The sequence below is a fragment of the Apaloderma vittatum genome, unplaced genomic scaffold (genome assembly GCF_000703405.1).
Source record: "Apaloderma vittatum isolate BGI_N311 unplaced genomic scaffold, ASM70340v1 scaffold13111, whole genome shotgun sequence".
NCBI lineage: Eukaryota > Metazoa > Chordata > Aves > Trogoniformes > Trogonidae > Apaloderma > Apaloderma vittatum.
Genome location: NW_009700878.1, coordinates 66,202 through 84,531, shown reverse-complemented (window position 1 = coordinate 84,531; position 18,330 = coordinate 66,202). Strand labels below are relative to the sequence as shown.

General features: G+C 39.0%; 1 protein-coding gene across 1 annotated transcript in view; it reads left to right on the top strand.

Moving 5' to 3' along the window:
- Positions 1-1,827: 1,827 nt before the first annotated feature.
- Positions 1,828-18,330, top strand: part of HECTD1 (HECT domain containing E3 ubiquitin protein ligase 1) — a 59,280-nt gene continuing 42,777 nt past the window's right edge. The window contains exon 1 of the mRNA XM_009878926.1: positions 1,828-1,967. Coding sequence (XP_009877228.1) covers positions 1,828-1,967 — 140 coding nt within the window. The remainder of the gene's footprint in view (positions 1,968-18,330) is intronic.

Below are 18,330 nucleotides of genomic sequence, written 5' to 3'. Positions count from 1 at the left end.
CCTCTGTTGAACTGAGGCCGCTTTCAGGGTTTGGCTGAATTTTCTTGTGCTTCTTGCCTTCACCCTTTCTTTCCCTCTCTTCCTTCTCTCTTCTCGCACCCCCCCGAAGTTAATGATTTGGTGGCGTTCGGGAGAGGTGCTGTACTTACAGTACGGTCTCACTTGTTCTGGCCAAAAGTAGTTTTATTTAGTCTTGGAACAGGAAATGCGGTCTGTAAACAGCACAGAGTATCACAGGCATCGTTTAAAGCACAGAAAACTAATTTAATAACGCTTAAATTACTTTTTATGGCAGGGGTGTAGGAAAAAAAAAAATATATAAACAGAAAAGAGGATCTTGTTATGGTCCTAAATTATATAAAAGATCATATTTGTCATACTTTTGTTTTGTCACATCTTTGAGTTCAGAGCTATTGTGAAACAGTACTGCTGGTTCAGTGTATATTTCTCCATATAATACCAATTTCTGGTTCCATTTTGTAGATGTGGCCTTGGTGGAGTTATTTTTTAACTATTAACTCATTAGCAGGCAGACTTTGTCCAGCTTGAGCTTCTCATCCCTGCCCCCCTTCAATTTGTGGGGACACTGTCCAGCATTTCGTATTTACCTGTGAGTTGGGTAAACTAATTCTTTTTCATAAGCTGCGTTTTAAAAATGGTAATTTTTTTTCTTATATGTTTCATTTGAAGAAATCAGTTCATAACCTTTTAGATTTTAGATGAAAATAGTCATGTTTGCTGTGTTCTCGGGCATGGGAGGCGAGTTTGATTATTTGTCGGTAAAACATGGAGTAAAAGAAGAAGCAGGCACGTAGGTCAAAAATACCTCTGAACATTTTAAAGAGACTTTTTTTGTTTTCAGCTTGCATGTACAGCTGTGGCATTGGACCAACAAATAATGTTGTTTTCCTTATATGTACATGATTTATTTGAGTTATTCACTGCATTTTTTTTAAAGCTATGAATTAGGCATTTTTTTCTTAAAAAAAAAAAGTAAATAACCAAACAAAACAACCCCACACCCTAGCTCTTGAAAACAGGAGTGATTCTTAAATTGTCTTTTTTATGCTCTAAAAGCTTACTTTCCTCATGTTTGAATGCTGTTTTAAACAATGGATTAGTAAAACTTAAAAACATTGTCCAAGTCTTTAACTGCACATCTAAATTTTTTTGGTTTGTGGATTTGTATTTAAACTGTGACATTTGATGCCTTTCTGTACTTGAATAATGTAGTGAGGAGGTAATCCATTTTTCAGAAAGTTGGACACTTTTGTAGTAAAGTGATGTTAAAGGAAAAGGAATAGACAAGACAGCACTATTTGTCTTTATATTAGCTTTGAGAATATACAAAAGGGTAAGCACAGTTTTTCTGCCTAAGTTTTAATTTTGGGTTCTCCTGTAAGTAGGATTAGGCTCTAGGTCTTGCTTGACTGTCAGCTGGAATTAGAAATTTATTCCTAGTGAAACTTAACAAACTTACTATTTTTTTGCTCATGTATAAAGTGTGACGAAAAATCCCAAACTGATGAAATATGTGGAATTTTTCATAATGTCAGCTCAAAAATATACTATATGTTTTATGGGGGGACCAAATCCAAGAAGTTTAAAGAGAAGCTCATCATGCTTTTTTTTCCTTTTTTTTCTTCTTTTTTTTTTTTTCCTTTTCAGGTGAAGACTGCAAAAGCCTGGCTGAAGAGAGATATTCATTGTGTTCAAGTTAGTCTGGCTTGAACAATTAAAGGATATTTTTGGTACTTTTTAAGTAGCGGCGGCGTTTGTTTGGAGTTTTTTTTTTGTTTGTTTTGTTTTTTTTTTAAAAAAAAAATCATGGCAGATGTGGACCCAGACACGTTGCTGGAATGGCTGCAGATGGGGCAGGGCGACGAGAGGGATATGCAGCTGATAGCGCTGGAGCAGCTCTGCATGCTGCTTCTGATGTCAGACAACGTGGATCGCTGTTTTGAAACGTAAGTCGTCTTGGCCTTCGTTCAGGGAATGTTGTTTTCCTCTCTCGGTAGCTATGTATAACATTTAACATTCCTAGAAACTTTAAGTATTTTTACAGACTAAACTTGAGTGTTGATCGCTGAAACGAAGAGTTTGTGTTGCTGTTGTCTGTAGCGTTGTGTGAGTGATCCGCAGTGCCTGTTCCGACACATGATCTGGTTGTTTAATTTAAAGAAATGTTTTCACAGTCTCAGTGTTGGGGTCTTCTTGGTTTTGATTTTTTTAATTTGTTTTTGTTTGGGGTTGTTTGGTTTGGTTTGATCTTATTTTTTTTTGCATTAAAACCCTGATGATCAGCTAGATATCTGTAAGCGCCCGTACTCTTGCGACACTTCTCGAGAGATACAGTAACTTTCCCTGAGCTCTGTGAATCTAGACCAGAGTCACAACTGTTATCCACTGTTCACACAAATATTTTGCCCATTCTTCAAAGGATGTTGCTGTTCGTGCTGCCCTACTTCTCAGCGGCATTTGCACACTTCATACAGCACAGTACCTCCTCTCCTCCTTTTTTATCTGTCTCGCAGCACAAAATGCTGGTGTAAGCAGGTCTGTTGCTGTGTGTGTTACACGACTTGCCGTGTGGGCCTCAGGAGTGGGGTGGAAAGGAGGTAGCAGAAGTGTAAACAATCATAACTTTTAAATCTGACATATGTTAGGGTTTTTTTTGGGGGGAATGTTTTTTTATAAAAACAACAACTTTGTTTCATCAGTTCTGATTTTAACACTCTTGCGTCTCCTCTTTTCTCTATTTTTTGTCATTACTTTCACTTGGGTTTGTATGTCGGAGTGTGGCTACTGTCTTTCTGATGTCTTGCTTCTTAGGAGCGTGGCTTCAGCAGCGTTTCAGAAGGCAGCTGTTTGTAACGGTGTTCAGTTTTGTAGCCCAGAAGAAAACAGTTTTTCGGTTTATCTCAAGCAGTTCATCTTTCATGACTGTTTTTAATCACAGGAAGTATGAAATTCATACATCTCTAAAATCTGGATTTCTAATAGTTACATAACAGTGAGCACAGTATTGTACACAGCTAGACAAACTTACAGGGAGAATTTTGGCTTGGAAGAGACTTATCATAGAGAGGTGTGTTCGATGTCCCTGTCTGTCCCTCATGGTACCGATGCTGGTGGAGCACTGTGTTTTCAGTTTCAGAAAAAATGATTGATGGACTTCTTAATTTGCTGTTGTGGAAGGGACTTTGGTAGTTAAGAATGAATTTTTCTGTCAAATCTAACTGAACTTCTTGCTTTAGTATATTCAGTATAGAATAGAAGTACAAGTGTTTGGGCATAAACATTTTTAACGATATGTTTGGGGTATTTGAGACTCAGAAATGAAATGTCAGCTTTGAAAATATAAAGCAGTTGTGAGTTTTATGCTCGTCATTTAGAAAACACTTTTATCGCATCATCTCAATAAGTAGAATAGTCTGAGTGTTGTTTGTTTCTTTTCTTAAAGTATAGATAATGAATGCTCTATTATTGCAGTGTTGTGGTTTTAAATTAGTTTTTGTGTTTGAAGGAAGAAACCTCTAAAATATTGTTTGGCATTTTAATTTTTTGAGCCTTGGTGTAATTTAATTTTACTGGTCGTCTGAGTTGTTGACCTCTTCTGCTGTTATAAGCTTCCCTCAAACAGAAGAGAATTAAGTGTAAATTGGGAAAAAGTTCAAATTCCTTGCCTGTTGGTGATACTAGAGTAAAGTTAAAACTGCTACATTTGATTGGCACTGTGAATATACTGAAAATATTCATAGTTCCACAGGATTTGGTGAGCTGATGCGGTAGCTCCTTACCTTCAAAAGGGAGAGCTACTTCTTCACATCTGTCTCTCACCATTTTTATCCCTCCCAGCCATGTTCTTGCTTCATGCCGGCATCAGGGCTTACTGGGCTCTAGCTGACTCAAAGGTCAAGCTGCTCTTTAAACCCACAGAAGAGGAAGATGGTAGTTTTGTGCTCCTTCCGTGATTTGCAGCACATTGTAGAAATGGCTGAGGAGCACTGGAGGTAGAACTGCATAACTGGAGGTATGGCAGAAGCAGGAAAAGTACGTACGCGTCGGGGGACAGCTGCTCAGTGCATTGTCTCAGGGGTCTGTGGTATCACAGTTGGTGTTTCAAGGTGCCTTTATTTTGAAACTCTCTGTAAGAAATAGATGATGTCTTGAAAACTATTTTTAAAATATTTCCCAATGTCAGTTCAAGTAGCCAAAACTATCACGGTGAGAAAGAGTCTCTGTGCTGAGAGAGTGGAACTACAATAATCCTTGACAGTATTTTAAAGTTGCTTTTCAGCTATGTTTTTAAAGGAATTATTGCTTGTCTAAATAGGAGATTTACTATGTGACAGAAAGGTTGCCAAACATGTTTTTCAGCAACTAATTTTGAAAACAGTTTTCAGAGTATGCCTGGTTTATGATGTGGACATAAGAAAATCAACCTTAAGGCTTTACAATGTGTGGAATTCAACAAATGGAAGAGGGAGTTTTGAAACAAATCAGTTTCTCAGAGAGTGAAATGTGATATTTTTCAGGGATCAGTTAGAGTGACTTCAAATATTAAGTACTAGTCCACTTTCACCTAAGAAGTTATTATGATGCAAGCTAAGAAAAAGTGAATTATTTTAGTGAAGTACATCTGGTGACTGAAAGCTGTATATGGTGAGGACTGGCAAAGCTATGAAACAAAAACACATAAAAAGTATTGACATGAATGCTGTGCTTCTTCCCTAAAAGCACAGCCCCGTATCCAGACTGATTTCTTAAAGACAGTACATGGTCTCACTTAGCAAAGAAAGATGACAAACTTGGAGGAAAAATAATAATTAAAAAAATGCATTGATGATCTTATACTTCATTAGTGGTAATAGAGTTACTTTGCAAATGTGTTCTCAAGGAAACAGTATGTTTTAAAGCTAATAGTTTCTTTACAAGAGTAATGAATATTGAAAGTAACGTTTTAAATCACATCAGAAAAACGGAAGTAGGCACAAGTGTCTGGTGGTGTATTTTGTAGTGTTCTGGTGACGTTCTAGCAGTGTCACAGCAGATTGCAGGCTCTGCAGCCAGTAACAGGTGGTGGTGCCAAATAATTGATCACAGAATCACAGAATGTTGGGGGTTGGAAGGGACCTCTAGAGATCATCTAGTCCAACCCCCTGCCAGAGCAGGGTCACCCAGGGCAGCCACAGAGGAACGTGTCCAGGTGGGTTTTGAAAGTCTCCAGAGCAGGAGACTCCACACCTTCACCGGGCAGCCTGTGCCAGTGCTCTGTCATCCTCATAGTAAAGAAGTTTCTCCTCATGTTCAGCTGGAACTTCCTATGTTCTAACTTAAACCCATCATTTCTTGTTCTGTTGCTGGGCACCACTGAGAAGAGATTGTCCCCTTCCCCTTGACACCCACCCCTCACATATTTATGTACATTAATAAGGTCCCCTCAGCCATCTCCTTTCAGGGCTAAACAGCCCCAGTTCTCTCAGTCTCTCTCCGTTGGAGAGATGTTCAAGTCCCTTAATCATCCTCGTAGCTCTCCCTTGGACTCTCTCCAGTAGGTCCCTGTCTCGGGACACATTATTCCAGGTGTGGTCTCACCAGGGCAGAGTAGAGGGGAAGAAGAACCTCCCTAGACCTGCTGGACACAAGTTTCTTAATGCAGCCCAGGATCCATTGGCCCTCTTGGCCACAAGGACACATTGCTGTCCCATGGACAACTCACTGTCCACTAGGACTCCAAGGTCTTTCTCCACTTTTCTTTACTTCTCCCTCGATTTCCGTATTCCATCTGATTAAATTATTTTTAGTGTTACTCATGTGTTAGCATTACAATTATCAGTGGCATATTCATCTTGTAATGATGATGAGTCACAGACACTGTTAGTCACTTAGCACGAAGAATGGCCAACATTTTAACAGCAGCAAAAGCCAGTGGCTTCCAGTACAGCAGCTTAATGAGTGAACAGAAATGGAGTAAAATAACTAAACTCCTGATAATAATTGTTGGTCCCAAATTATAGTTAAACTGTGTGCTATTAAGTCAACTTTAACGGGACTTTCAGGTATGCGTTTTATATAGATACAATTGAAATGGTAGTTTTGATGTTTAAATTGTTACAGGTAATTTCAAAGACAACGTAGAGGCTGTTAGTTACAATCTCAAATCATTAAGGTAGCCCTTTTCCACACAGGTGTTTCAATTTGCCTTTTTTTTTTCCTGCCCTCTCATAATATTTCACTTTATTTTTGGTGAAATAAAAAGAGAACTCGCATCTGGGCTCCATGTTGCTATTTTCTTTCCCTGTCTGCCAGAGGAAAATTATTTAGCAAGGTAGATGTTACTGAAGTATTTTCCTTAATTTCAAAGAAAAGTTGTAGAACCAGGCAGTAGTATTAACAAGTAAAGTAAAACCTGAGTAAAATCTTTTCTACACTGAACAGATGAAATAAGCCTTATTATTGTTCAGAAACAGAAAGCGTATCTTCCTTTTTGTCTGTGCCCTAAATCACCTCTGGATATTATTCACAGGTTTGGTCAGCAAAGAATTATCAAGAGTTACCAGCTTATTTGACAAACAAAACCAAGAATTATACAGAAGATTGTAGTTGAGGGTTCTAAGGTGTAAAATGGGAATACTTTTGGTTTATTTTTTAGATCAAATATGTTTTATTTTAATTTACACTACACCGTGTTCTTTCCAAAGTATAGGGAAAAGGTGTGTCTTTGCGTTGTATTTGCTAACATGTAATAACAAGTATAAGAAGAAATTCTAGCGAACCAAAGATGGTGTTGCTGGGAGCTAGTGAGAGTGCGGGTATTGTGGAACACTGCAGCTCTACCTCACCTGAGTGCTTAAAACTACAGACTGCCTGTGTTTATCAGGATTGTATAACTCCAGTAAATTAGATACAGAGAGTAAAACAATGTATTTTTTTTGATAGAGATGGGAATCTCAAGTGTGGTTTTCAGGCCTCTTTTTCAAGTTTGGGCTGGCTTTGAAAGCATCTTTAATTCAGACTGTGGTAAAGCATCCTTTAACAGATCTAACAGTCGTGGTGAAACTTAGCAGGCTGAGAGGGCAGCTCTACCCCAGTCAAGGGGGTTTCATGGTGTGTGTCCTACAGATTTGCTTATATTGTTAAGAAAAGAAAGAAAAGTCGGCCCCCTATTACAGCTCTGTGCTGGCATGCAGCCACGAGTGAATGAGGGTAAGTATTGCTGTCAACAATAGACTACAGTTTTCGTTATTTTAAACCATGCAGAACATACACTCTTAGTGAATTATTGGTTTGCACTAATGCAGACATCTCTCTAAAGCAGTGAAATTTTGTAGGCCGTACAATGTATGGCCTACTAACATTTTTTGATTTTATTTTTTTTTGTGAAGGCAGGAGGTGTGGCAGCAGCAGCAAAATGCCAGCGCTGGAGTTACTCACTCTGTGGCCTGCAGTGTGAGCCTGTCTTCAGCATCCTATAGAGTGCTTTTCTGAGCTGGAAGTAGGGGTGCATGTTGTATTTTTTCAGGGAGCTGTCTCATTGCAGCATGATGTTTAGCCTTAAAAAATCAGAAATAGTTCTATCGTTTGTTGCTGAGTAGTTGCAATTTTTGCAACGCTGAGAGTCTTTTAACACACTAAGGTCTTGCTACTCTTTGTGAAATGGGAATTGTGGCCTCATAGTAATGGCTGTTGTGGAGATTAATTAGCCTTGTCTAATCATTTTGAGAATCTTAATGGTTTCAAAGGCCGGAAGGGAAGATTAGGTCACCTAAATTGACATCCTCTCTTCTGTCGTAGGCTTCTGTGTTTTACCTGGTTATTGCTGTATTGAGCATTTTGTTTGCTACAAGCATAATGAATAGCTAATGCTTCCATTGGGACATTCTACCTCAGTTTACTCCCTGTTCTGCTGTTTAACCTGCTGCCTAGTTGTCTTCGTTGAAATTTGTTTGTCCTTTTCTCTCTGAATTGGCCAGACTGCTGCTTTCTGTGGCAGGCCGTCAGTCCCCTGTTTCCTGTTGGGTTAAAAGCCAGTACCGTTCTTACTTGGAGTGTACTTGCACACAAGGATCTCATCAGCTCTTGTTCTTCCTCCCTCTCTCCAATTGTACAGTTTCTGTGTTTTTCAGAAGTATCTTCCAGCGTTGCCTTCGTTCATGCCATTTATAGTAGTACATTTAATTTGCTGTTACCAGTTATACATCCCAAATTTAGTTAGATGCTTCCAAAACACTGTACAGGCAATGTGGTTTTAGTTATTTATCTTCAGAATTGCTTTCCAGGATACGATTGCTTCTTAGGTATGGCTTGATGTATTGCCTAGGCTAAAATGGGTAGCTTGGCATTTGTGTGTGTTAGAAGACTTTTTGTTGAAATGAGCCTCTGCCCCTGAGTAGCCCATACAATTCTGTATAAGCCATCACACTCTCTTTGTCATTATTTACTACTCTGCCATTTCTTTAATTTTTTCCCGGTAGTATCATCAAGTGCCTTTGTTTTGTTTGGGGCTCTCTTTGTGAGATAAAATTTAACTGATTCTTGCAAATACTGTGCAAAAGATGGGTACAGAATTTTAAGGCCACAAATTAATGACCTTTTGAAACATTCTGGCTTCCAACAGACTGGATGTGACCAGTGAACTAGGTGTTAGAGGGGTTTCAAAAAGCAGGCTTCTTCGTCTTGAATGACAGTACTAGTTTAATTAAAATACCAGCCTCTCAGAAGAGAATGTCTAAGAGGTGTAAACAGCGTAGCTCTTCAGGAGATCAGTAATGTGGAAATGGAAGTTTTCTGGTTTAAGTCAGTTCTCTTTTATTGAGCACCTGGAAATCCAGCAGAAGTGGGCAGATGTGCATATTTAGGCACGCTCACAAAATCTTGTGTTTGTCATTGCTCATTTAATTTTGAAATGTTAGAAAATGTAATGAGTACTCGAACCATTATGTTTGCACAGTTGAGGTTGCTACTACTGGAAATCATAGACAGAAATATCTATAGTTTAAAGATCTTGAATTTATTTTTTCAGCTAATGTGGACCAAGTTTCTGCAAAACATTTACAAAATGCTGGAGATGGAACAAACATGGGGAATTACTACTCCGAAGCACACCTATCTTTTATAAAACACTGAAAAATACAAAAGGCAGCCTAGCGCATCCTTTGTAAATTCAAGAGCAAAGCTAGCAATAAGTTATTGAGAAATGTAGAAATTACCTATCCTGCAGAAACTATTTCTTGTGCATTTTGTTTTGATTCTACACAACTGATACTTATTGAATGTGTAGCTGAGTGCTTAGATGGTGTGTACCCTCTCAATAGGGAACTCGCAGAGGAATAGTTCAGCCATGTCCCCTTTATTTAGCTAACAGGAAGTTTAAAAGCGTTTCTAAATGTCAAATTTGAATTCTAAATGAATTTCTTTTAATTTCCAATAATGCAGAGTTTCTGCTGGTATAGATACAGGATGGAGTTGTTAATTCTGTAGCTTTATTGTATTGGACTGAACTGTGATTGCAGTGAAGTGCACAGAGTTGTGATATTTTATAATTGTGGCAAAAGTTCTTAAATTAGCAGTTAATTTTTAGTCGCTTCTTCCTCATACCTTTAAAATATAGCGTGGTATCACTGAAGTCTTATATGTAAGTGGAAGTTTTCAGGCCTTCATTTATTCTGTAACAGCATTGAAAGAAAACAGCGTACAAACTTCGGTAGTGGGTTCGAAGAATACATATAGGCAGTACAGGTGAGTGGGCAGCTTTCTTGGGGCTGATCTTGATTACTTTGCTGATGCTTTTGGTCAGTATGTAGAAACAGAGCAGTGTTTCAGCAGAGGAAACAGTGAGGGAAAGTTTGAGATCCCCTCCTGTAGAAAGAACTACAGAAAAAAAGACGAATTGTTAATAAAAAATAAGTTGGAATTACTATTGCTTTAAGAACAAATGAGTTGTGCAGGCTCCGTGTTCTTTGAGACTTTGAAGTTTTGTGACACGTTGTAAATACTTTACTGGCATGTTTTCCCTTACTAATGAGATTTAAATTTAACTTTTAGTTATTTAAAATTATGCTATATTAAATAATTATTAAATAGTGCAGACGCACATAATTCCTTCTTTTCCCACTTCTAGCTCTCAGCAGCTGGGATGCATTAAAGAGCCAGCGCAAGTGCTGGCAGGCAGCTGGGCTGGTTTTCTGCCACCAGTCACATGCCTTGCACCAGGCCCTGCAGCCCAAGGCTTTGTCACATGGCAGAACCTCCAGTCCAGCGGTTGCTCTGGAATTGAGTAACACACCCTACTGCTCGCTGGAGTCCTGTTAACCCTTTGCGGGAGGAAGTGGCCTTGGCTTTTTTCCTTCTTTTGGGCTTTGTTTAAACCTGACAGCAGCTTTAAACTACCATTATTGTTGCTGTTTGAGCGTTGAAGCACATTTAAATACGAAATGTAATTACAGAAATGAGCTTACAGGGCTTATTTTTACTTCCTTGGTATCTTTTTTACGCTGGCAAGCTGTAAAATCAGCTGAGTCACCTCATTGGAGTTGAAGGGCTTAGCAGTGGCAGGAGCTCACTGCTTTAGTAACTCCCGTTCCTAAAGCGGGGACAGCCGGGGGGAGGGAGGGATTCAGAAGCGTGTCAGTATATGGAGCTCTGCTGATAATAATGCTATAAACACTCTACTAATATAATGATAAATTTCCCGATGCGATTGTGATACTTAGAAAATGTTTTTAGATAAATTAAGTTTTCTGCAGAAGAAGAATATATATGAAAGAATTTTTCGTATCGTGGTCTTTACAATCTACTAAACTAATTTTAACACTGAAAGCAAGAATATGTGTGGGTTGGTTTTTTTATAGAAATTGCCCAAAATCAACACTTTACATAGTTTAGTCGTTTTGTGATGTCAGTTAAGGAACAGAGGATGCACTATTACCTGAATCTTAATGGATTAGAATATAAGGGTAAATACTGATACTGAATAGCACTTATTTTGGAGTTTTAAAAAAACCTGTTGTTTGCAAAGCTGTCTTCCAGAAAGATCTGTGAAACATGGTGGATGGACGACTCCTGAGGTAATAAGTAGCAGAAGCTCTTATCCTGGGAATACGGGAATGAAGTTGGGTGCACATCCAGCTGAGAGACTTAAAGTAATTAGCAAGAGCTGTAACTGATTGCAGAGTAACCTCATTAATTTGCTGAAGTCAGTCTTTAACTAAAGAGTAACACAGGGTAACTTCATTAATTCACTAAGTTGCTCCCTAATCATTCTTCTAAAGTACACTTTTAAAGTACTGTAGGAAGTGCCCAGTGTCATGTTAATACAGTTCCTTAGACGTGAAAGTCTAAAAGGATTTTCCTTTAATTTTCCTGTTCATTAGAAGTGCTTAAATAGAATTCTGAACTCAGAAGCTACCTATTAGCTCTTGTTAGCTATTATTTTCTAACTGGAAAGAATAAAAATGATTAAAAATAGGTATTTTATTTATATTAAAACAAACTCAGCGCTGTATTTGTGTTTGTTCCACTGCAAATAGGTCATTGCGAACAGAGTATATCCCCCAACTTTGAGGATAAAGCAACTTTTTTTTTTTCTCTGTCATAATTTCTTCTTTCTGAACTATGTTACTACTTCTAGTTAGTGTACAATTTAGGTAAAAGCAAGATGATGAAACTAGCTTTGATATTGGGATGTTTTAGGTTTAGAGATTATGCACTTAGCCTTTTCTTCCCTTGGTGGGAGTTGAGGCCTGGAGCGATGAGAGGTTTATTTATGTTCTTTTCTTTTGGAAATCAAAAGCAGCATCCCTCAGTAGAGAGAAGCGTACTAAAAGCTGAACATCAGTTCATTCAGTGCCTTAGTTCTGCCCTCAGCCTCGCTGCTCTCCTGGGAAGTTTTGGCAGCCTTGTTTTTCCTCTGTAGATGTTTTTTTGAAAGTGAGTCCAGTGTGTTGCCTGATCTAGTCGAGAGGTGGCATCCCTGGCGACAGGGAGGCTGGATTAAAATGATCTCCAAGGTCCCTTTGAGTCTAGGCCATTCTATGATTCCTTGAATGTACAGCCACTCCTGAAGTGCTTTTGCTTCCCTGGCTGGGAGTGCATTTTAGTTCTGAGGGTAGAACTACTTGGAACAGCGTTAGAGTCAATTACTGATGGGACCTAATTTTCTACAGCAAATCTTTGAGACAGTTTTAGGTCCTAAGGCGGCCAGCAGGGATTTACCTTGGCATTAAGGTGTAGTAGTAGCAACACATACGTAACATGGCTTGTCTGACTCGCTCTTTAGTTCCTACTGGTGCTGATTGTATTTGCTTACCTGGTGCTTTATTCCAAAGAGGCTGGTCCTCAGACGATCTCTTCTCAGGACCTGGTTGCTAGAGTTGCCTCCAGGTGAGCGGTGGATTTCTCTTCCCTGTGCCAGCTTTGCTTACACTTTAGGAGCGAGGTGCCTTTAACGTGTGGATCAAGGGAAAACTCGAGTACTTTGAAAGCCCATTTGCACAGTTTTGAGGCGTAAACACAGACCACCGAGCAAGGGTAAAACTTTCCCTTTATCTCTCCTGCTAAGTGGCTGTGACAGTGTTGCACCCCATCTCCCATCACATGCTGGTGTTCCATCGACCCCCTGCAGTCCTTTCTCTGGTGCTGCTCATGCCTCTTCTTGTCCCCGAGACGTGTAGAGCAGATGCTCATGGTTTCAACCACGAGAGACCTATGTAATAGCTTAGTGCGGATTTTGGGATTAGAGGGTGATCCCTATAAAGCTGACCTGTGTACTTCTGTGCGTGACACAGTTATTGATAGAAAAGTTACCTACGGCATCGTGGCTGAAGCTCTTCAAAATGAGAGCTGTATGGTTTGGGGCTGTAATTGTTGTAGCTACCTGTTGCAGAAGACTACGGCTGGAGCACTGGGAATGTGTTGCGGCGCCTTTCTTTACTACAGGCTCAGCCACTGGTGTACCCTGTGTGAATAACAGAGCGGTACTTTCTGTTCCCTCGCTAGCGGGAGCTTTAGGGACTGCTAAGGCTGGAGTGGACTTCAGCAGTCAAAAGAATCTGGATTTGTCTGTGTGACACGTGCGCGCTTATGGACGTAGTTTTGTGTGCATCTTTTAGGAGTTCTTGTGTAGATACCCATCCTTTGTCTACTGGAACACTAGTTTGTGGGTTAAGTAACAGCAATGTTTTGCTACAGAATATTGAAGTTTATTTGCATCTTGATCCCTCTGTTTAAAACTCTTAGTAGTCCCTGTGGTTTATCTAGTTGAGTAGTAAATTTACTTTCCTTTTGTTCAGCTGCTGCTCTTGATTCTACTGAATCTTCCAATGCTTGGACCAAATATTTTTGCAAATAGCTTACTTTTAATTATTGCAGAGCCAAGGTCAAATTTATTTTGCAGCCTTCAGTAGGAGTGGCACTTTGCGTGTAGATTGCGTATCTTCTTGTTCTGAGTATTAGTGCTCCAAGTAAAGCAAAGTAGAGCATCGTTCTTACCTCCTCAGTCTGAATGCACGTTTGGAGTGGCAATTTAGGTAGCAATTGTGGGCGTAACAACAATAGCTTCTGGAGAAGCTGGAATAAAAAATTTTCTTCCCTAGAACCTTTCTATTAAAATAGCAGAAAATGCTGATGATAGGTTAACTAACAGTAAACTGGTAGTAACGGTCTTTAAAAAGTTGTGAGGAAGTAGAATAAGGAAATTCAGTGTAGTGGTGTGATGTGCCGAACAGTAAATTGCAGTTGTCAAAACTGCTGAGATCTCAAGATAAGGTGTAATAATGTGGGATGATTAGTTTGCATTGTCTTGTCTGTACCCGTCCTGTTGTATGATTAGACTTAAGGTTTTCTAGGATGGAATCAGCTGCTTTGCTTTCGTAGGGCAGAGAGATCCTGATCTGACAGGAGCCCTCAGCTGTGACGGTGTGACAAATGCTAACGAAGTCGGTCTTGGAGGCAGTAGATTAGAAGGGAGTGCTAGATGTCATGAGGAATTTTTCTGAATAGAAGATGGTGCAGTGAGAAGTTCAGAGCTGGCGACAAGTGAGGCTCAGGCTTGATCTACTGTGTCTGGTGATCACAAGACAAGTTAAGGTGGGAAGAAGGAGCGTTTTAAGCTTACAGAGCATACGTGTGTGTATGCGTGCATTCGTGCCTCCTTGGTCATGTGACATTAATGAGGGCCAGTCACTTAGATTCATCCGCAAGAAGCTCCTTCTACTGGATTGTTTTGCTTAGTTCAGCACAGAAGTTTGCCATCCTATTCATAACAATAGTGTTTAAATTCTAGGAAATAATTTACATGTATGTGTTTTTGTCTTGTCTTAACTCGACCCCTGTGCTTCACCCATAGAATGACAGACTGGCTGAAGAGGCTTGCGCATGGCTTCTTGAAGATGTGTTTCAGAAACACGTACAAATATAGCTTGATAATTGTGTTTTTATGGAATTGCAAAATGTCTGTTGCTGACCCAAAAAAAGCTGTTGTGTATGAGTAGCGAAGAACCTTGTATGCTTGGCTGACATAGTGAACATTTTTCTGGTAATATCATTACCAGTTCAAAATATTGCAGAACTGTGTTGCGTAGAACAAGTACAGCAATGTATTGGCCTGAAATAATATTACAGAGCAGTGGATGTGTTGGCATAGAGGTCCCGTCTAGGCAAATTGGTGTATTATGGACTGCGCTGGCCAAATGGGGCTTTTCTGTCAGAGAATGCAACTGATGACTTTTTTTTCCGAAGTCGATGCCAGTGTTGCTGTCGCCTTTTGGGGCTTGAAAAGATGAGTTGAACCTCTTGCAGGCTGTGACCTCTTTGAAAAAGTAGTAGCAGTATATAAGAGATTGTTAAGGCAGTGTTTATAAAACAATAATAGAAATACTTTTTGACAGTCTCACTGGCAGAAACTCAGGGCTCACAGAATCCAGGTCAGTCTGTTTTCCTTCCCTCAGAAATACGTCAGACTCCTGCAAGCATTTGGTTGACTGGTATGACTTCAGGGGTAAGAACTTAATTTGTATTACTGTACTGTGTAGAACTCGAACCAAATTGTTTGAGTTGAGAGGGATGTGAGGGGGAAGATGATGCAGCTGTACATATTGTGTGCTAAAATAAGAAGCAGCTATCATTTGCTGGTTTGGAGACTAACAGAAAAATTCTGTGGGATTTTTTTTTTTTGTTTCCTTGGGTTTTTTTGCCGTGTTCCTGGTATCAGTGTCTCAGAAAGATGAAGTTTACACTTCATCTTACTTCTAATTTTTTATGAGCTGTAATAAGAGTCACGCTGTATATTTTATATGCCTCAGTATATGACTGATGCTTCTTCATAAACCATCTTGGTTTTCACCTCTTTTATATAATTTATTAGATTAGTTTATTAGTTTATAGTTGGTCCAGAGCCTTCAATTAGAAGGCTAGAGGTTTTTTTTCATTGTTAACAGGCAACTGTTTAAAACTATTTAATGAATTCTGCATTAAAATACAATGAATTAATGAAATAAAAATTGAAGATGATAATATGCATCACAAGTGTTTATTTTGCAATCACTTAGTGTGTACTGGCGTGGATAGTGCATAAAACTTCACGCCACAAAGCTGGCGTGTTTTGTTCTGTTTTACTTTCAAGCCTGTCATTTTGTATATGTTACTTCTTGATGTGGTGCAGGAAAAAGGATGGGAAAAAGAACTTGACACTTAAAGTTCCAGTATTGCACTTTTTCCTCTTTTTTTTTCCTCTTCAGTCTTCATTATTGTCCTTAATAAATTGCTATAAAACGTTGCTGCTGCCTCTTATATGTGATGCACAGCCTTCAACTTCCCTGTTACTAGTAATATCAAATGAAATTAAAACACTTCAAAAACGCAAACTCAAAATGGAGCTGTACATAGAGCTCAGAGACTGAAGTAACTTGAAGGAATTTTCTGTGAAAGCTCTTGTTAAAATTAGATCAGTTGCTATTTTCAAAAAGGCTAAGTTTTTTTTTTCAGAACAAGGGAAGTTGTTATTATTGCTGCTTTTATAGGAGTTCAATGTGCGTTTCCATAGTCTACACAATTAGTTGAAGTTTGGATGGCTTTTTCTTTTGAGAACCAGGCAGATCCCACAGATTAGCATATGACAAATCTGCATTTTTTTCCTGAAACCTTACGATACAACTCGGTTTCTGTAGTGGGGAACTGGAAGTCATTCCTCTAAGCCAGAAAACAAATGTCCTGACAACAGGTGGAGGTTGTTACTTGTGTCCTAATTGAAAATGTATGGTCTCTGACTAATGTAGCTAGAGGTTTTGGCAAAAAGTAATTTTTAAAAAAAACAACAAACCCTTAAGCTTTTGCCAGTGAGCTGTGCGCTAAGAACATTGCTGATACAGTGCACTGGCATTTGTATCCTGGCAAAGAATTCAATGTAAACGATAGGGTCGTAGTAACTTTGTGGCTTTTGCTCTCTCTGCTGGGTAATTGGCTCTTGTGGACAGGTGTGTTAAGAACAGGAAAGAATTTCTTCCAAATGTTTAAATTTCAATTTTCAAAAAATACAGCCATGTTCCATTTGTGCTGTGTCTTTTTATAAACTGTGAAATCATAGCAAATCTAACATTTACATTTTTCTAAGTATTGCTTTGATCTCCTTGCAAAGATCTAGAGGGTTTTTTCTGCTGCTGTCTTAGGATATCTAAGAAAAATTGTTTACTCCTACTGGCTGGTATTACAGTGGAGTCAGTGGAGCTCCTTACTTTCCACATGGTAATCTGGGGGGGGAGTTGGTGGGCTTTTTTTGTCCTCTTAGGATTTGTGTTTGTTGCTAGGTTTTTTTCCTTGCAATATAATGTTTGAAGAGTGCTGCTCATACCAGTGTTTTAGTGATCTCTCTGGTGCTGCAGAAGATGCAGTGTAGAAGATCCAACGCCAAAATACTTGCACAGGTAGCGCTGTCTGCATCAAACTTTATGAATTGCTTCTTGTGTCATTGTATGCCAGTCACCTAAAAATTAGGACAAATTTCTGACTTTTTTTTTTTCCAGTGGATGATGACTTTAAAATGCGAAGTTAGTGTGTAAACTCTTCTTAAGACAGATGCGGAGTCAAGTAGTAAATTTCTTTAGAACAGCAGACAGTGTAGGCCAGATAGACTAATGTAAGTATTAAATATGTGGTTTAGCTTTATCGAAGCTTCTCTTAATAAGTGTGTCATTAAGGGTCATTGGGTAACATATTTATTTGTCAGGCAGCATTATTTAATTTCTTCATAAAGCTTGGCCAGATATTCAAACTGTTAGCATTTTGCTGACCCAGGATTTGGTGCCTTTTTATGAGTCGCTGTGTGTAGCGCGTGGGGTACTACTCAGTGACCACTGGATTAGTCTTCAGAATGATTCGGTGATGAGTACTTCACCTGTCTTCCAGACCAAAAAGCTATTATCTTTGCTCTAATGGATTTAGAAAAGTTTTAGATCTCCTTTTATGGACCAAACCCCTAGTTTAAGGAAAGGTTGCAATATTTACTTCCTGTAGATTAAGTCTAGCCACCTACATTTAGAGGTGTGAGGTATCACGTTCGCGAAGCCCAGCCATGACACACTGTGATAGTAGGTGAAACAACTGTACATCCCCCTCACTTAATTCCCCACCAACAACTTGGAAGTCCTCTACCACTTCAGGGATCAGTTGTTGTGTTGTTTATTGCTGAGTAAGTATGCTATAGGAAGATAAAGTGTCTTAAAGTGTAGCTGCATGCTTTAGAACATTTGATCCAAATCGACTAGTCTTAACTACGACTTTGATAGCAGTGAGAAGCATTATTATGACTATCCTTTTTGGTTTGTGTCCTGTTATGTCAGAGGAGTAGAAGAAGGACTTGCTTATTTTGTTTTGAAGTTGTGGAGATGTTCTCGATCGTTCTTGCATACAGAAATGAGACTAACAATAAGGAGGAGAGTGGGAGGCTACAGGGGCATGGATATGAAGAGAAAGTACAGTAGAAGCAAGTGAAATGAATTAAATACATTCTCAGAGAATGAGTTGGGATGTGGGGAGGCTGAAATAAGATAAAAGGACAAGTGAGAATGTTTATCACATAGGGAGGAAGGACCACTCAGGAACTAAATTGTCTAGCAAACATAAAACCTTGAGTCTTTGTATCAAACGTAGTATTTCATGCTTAAGTAGCTATTTATCGTTTTGAACCTTGAAGTTCTGTTAAGAAAAAATGCATTCTGATTGGTGATGTGAGGTTAATCTCTAAAATAGTTTCCCAAGAGGATAAATTTTTCCCTGTATAGCTGTAAAATCTCAAGAATATTTTATTTTCTACTGGCTTTTTTCCCTAATTTGCAT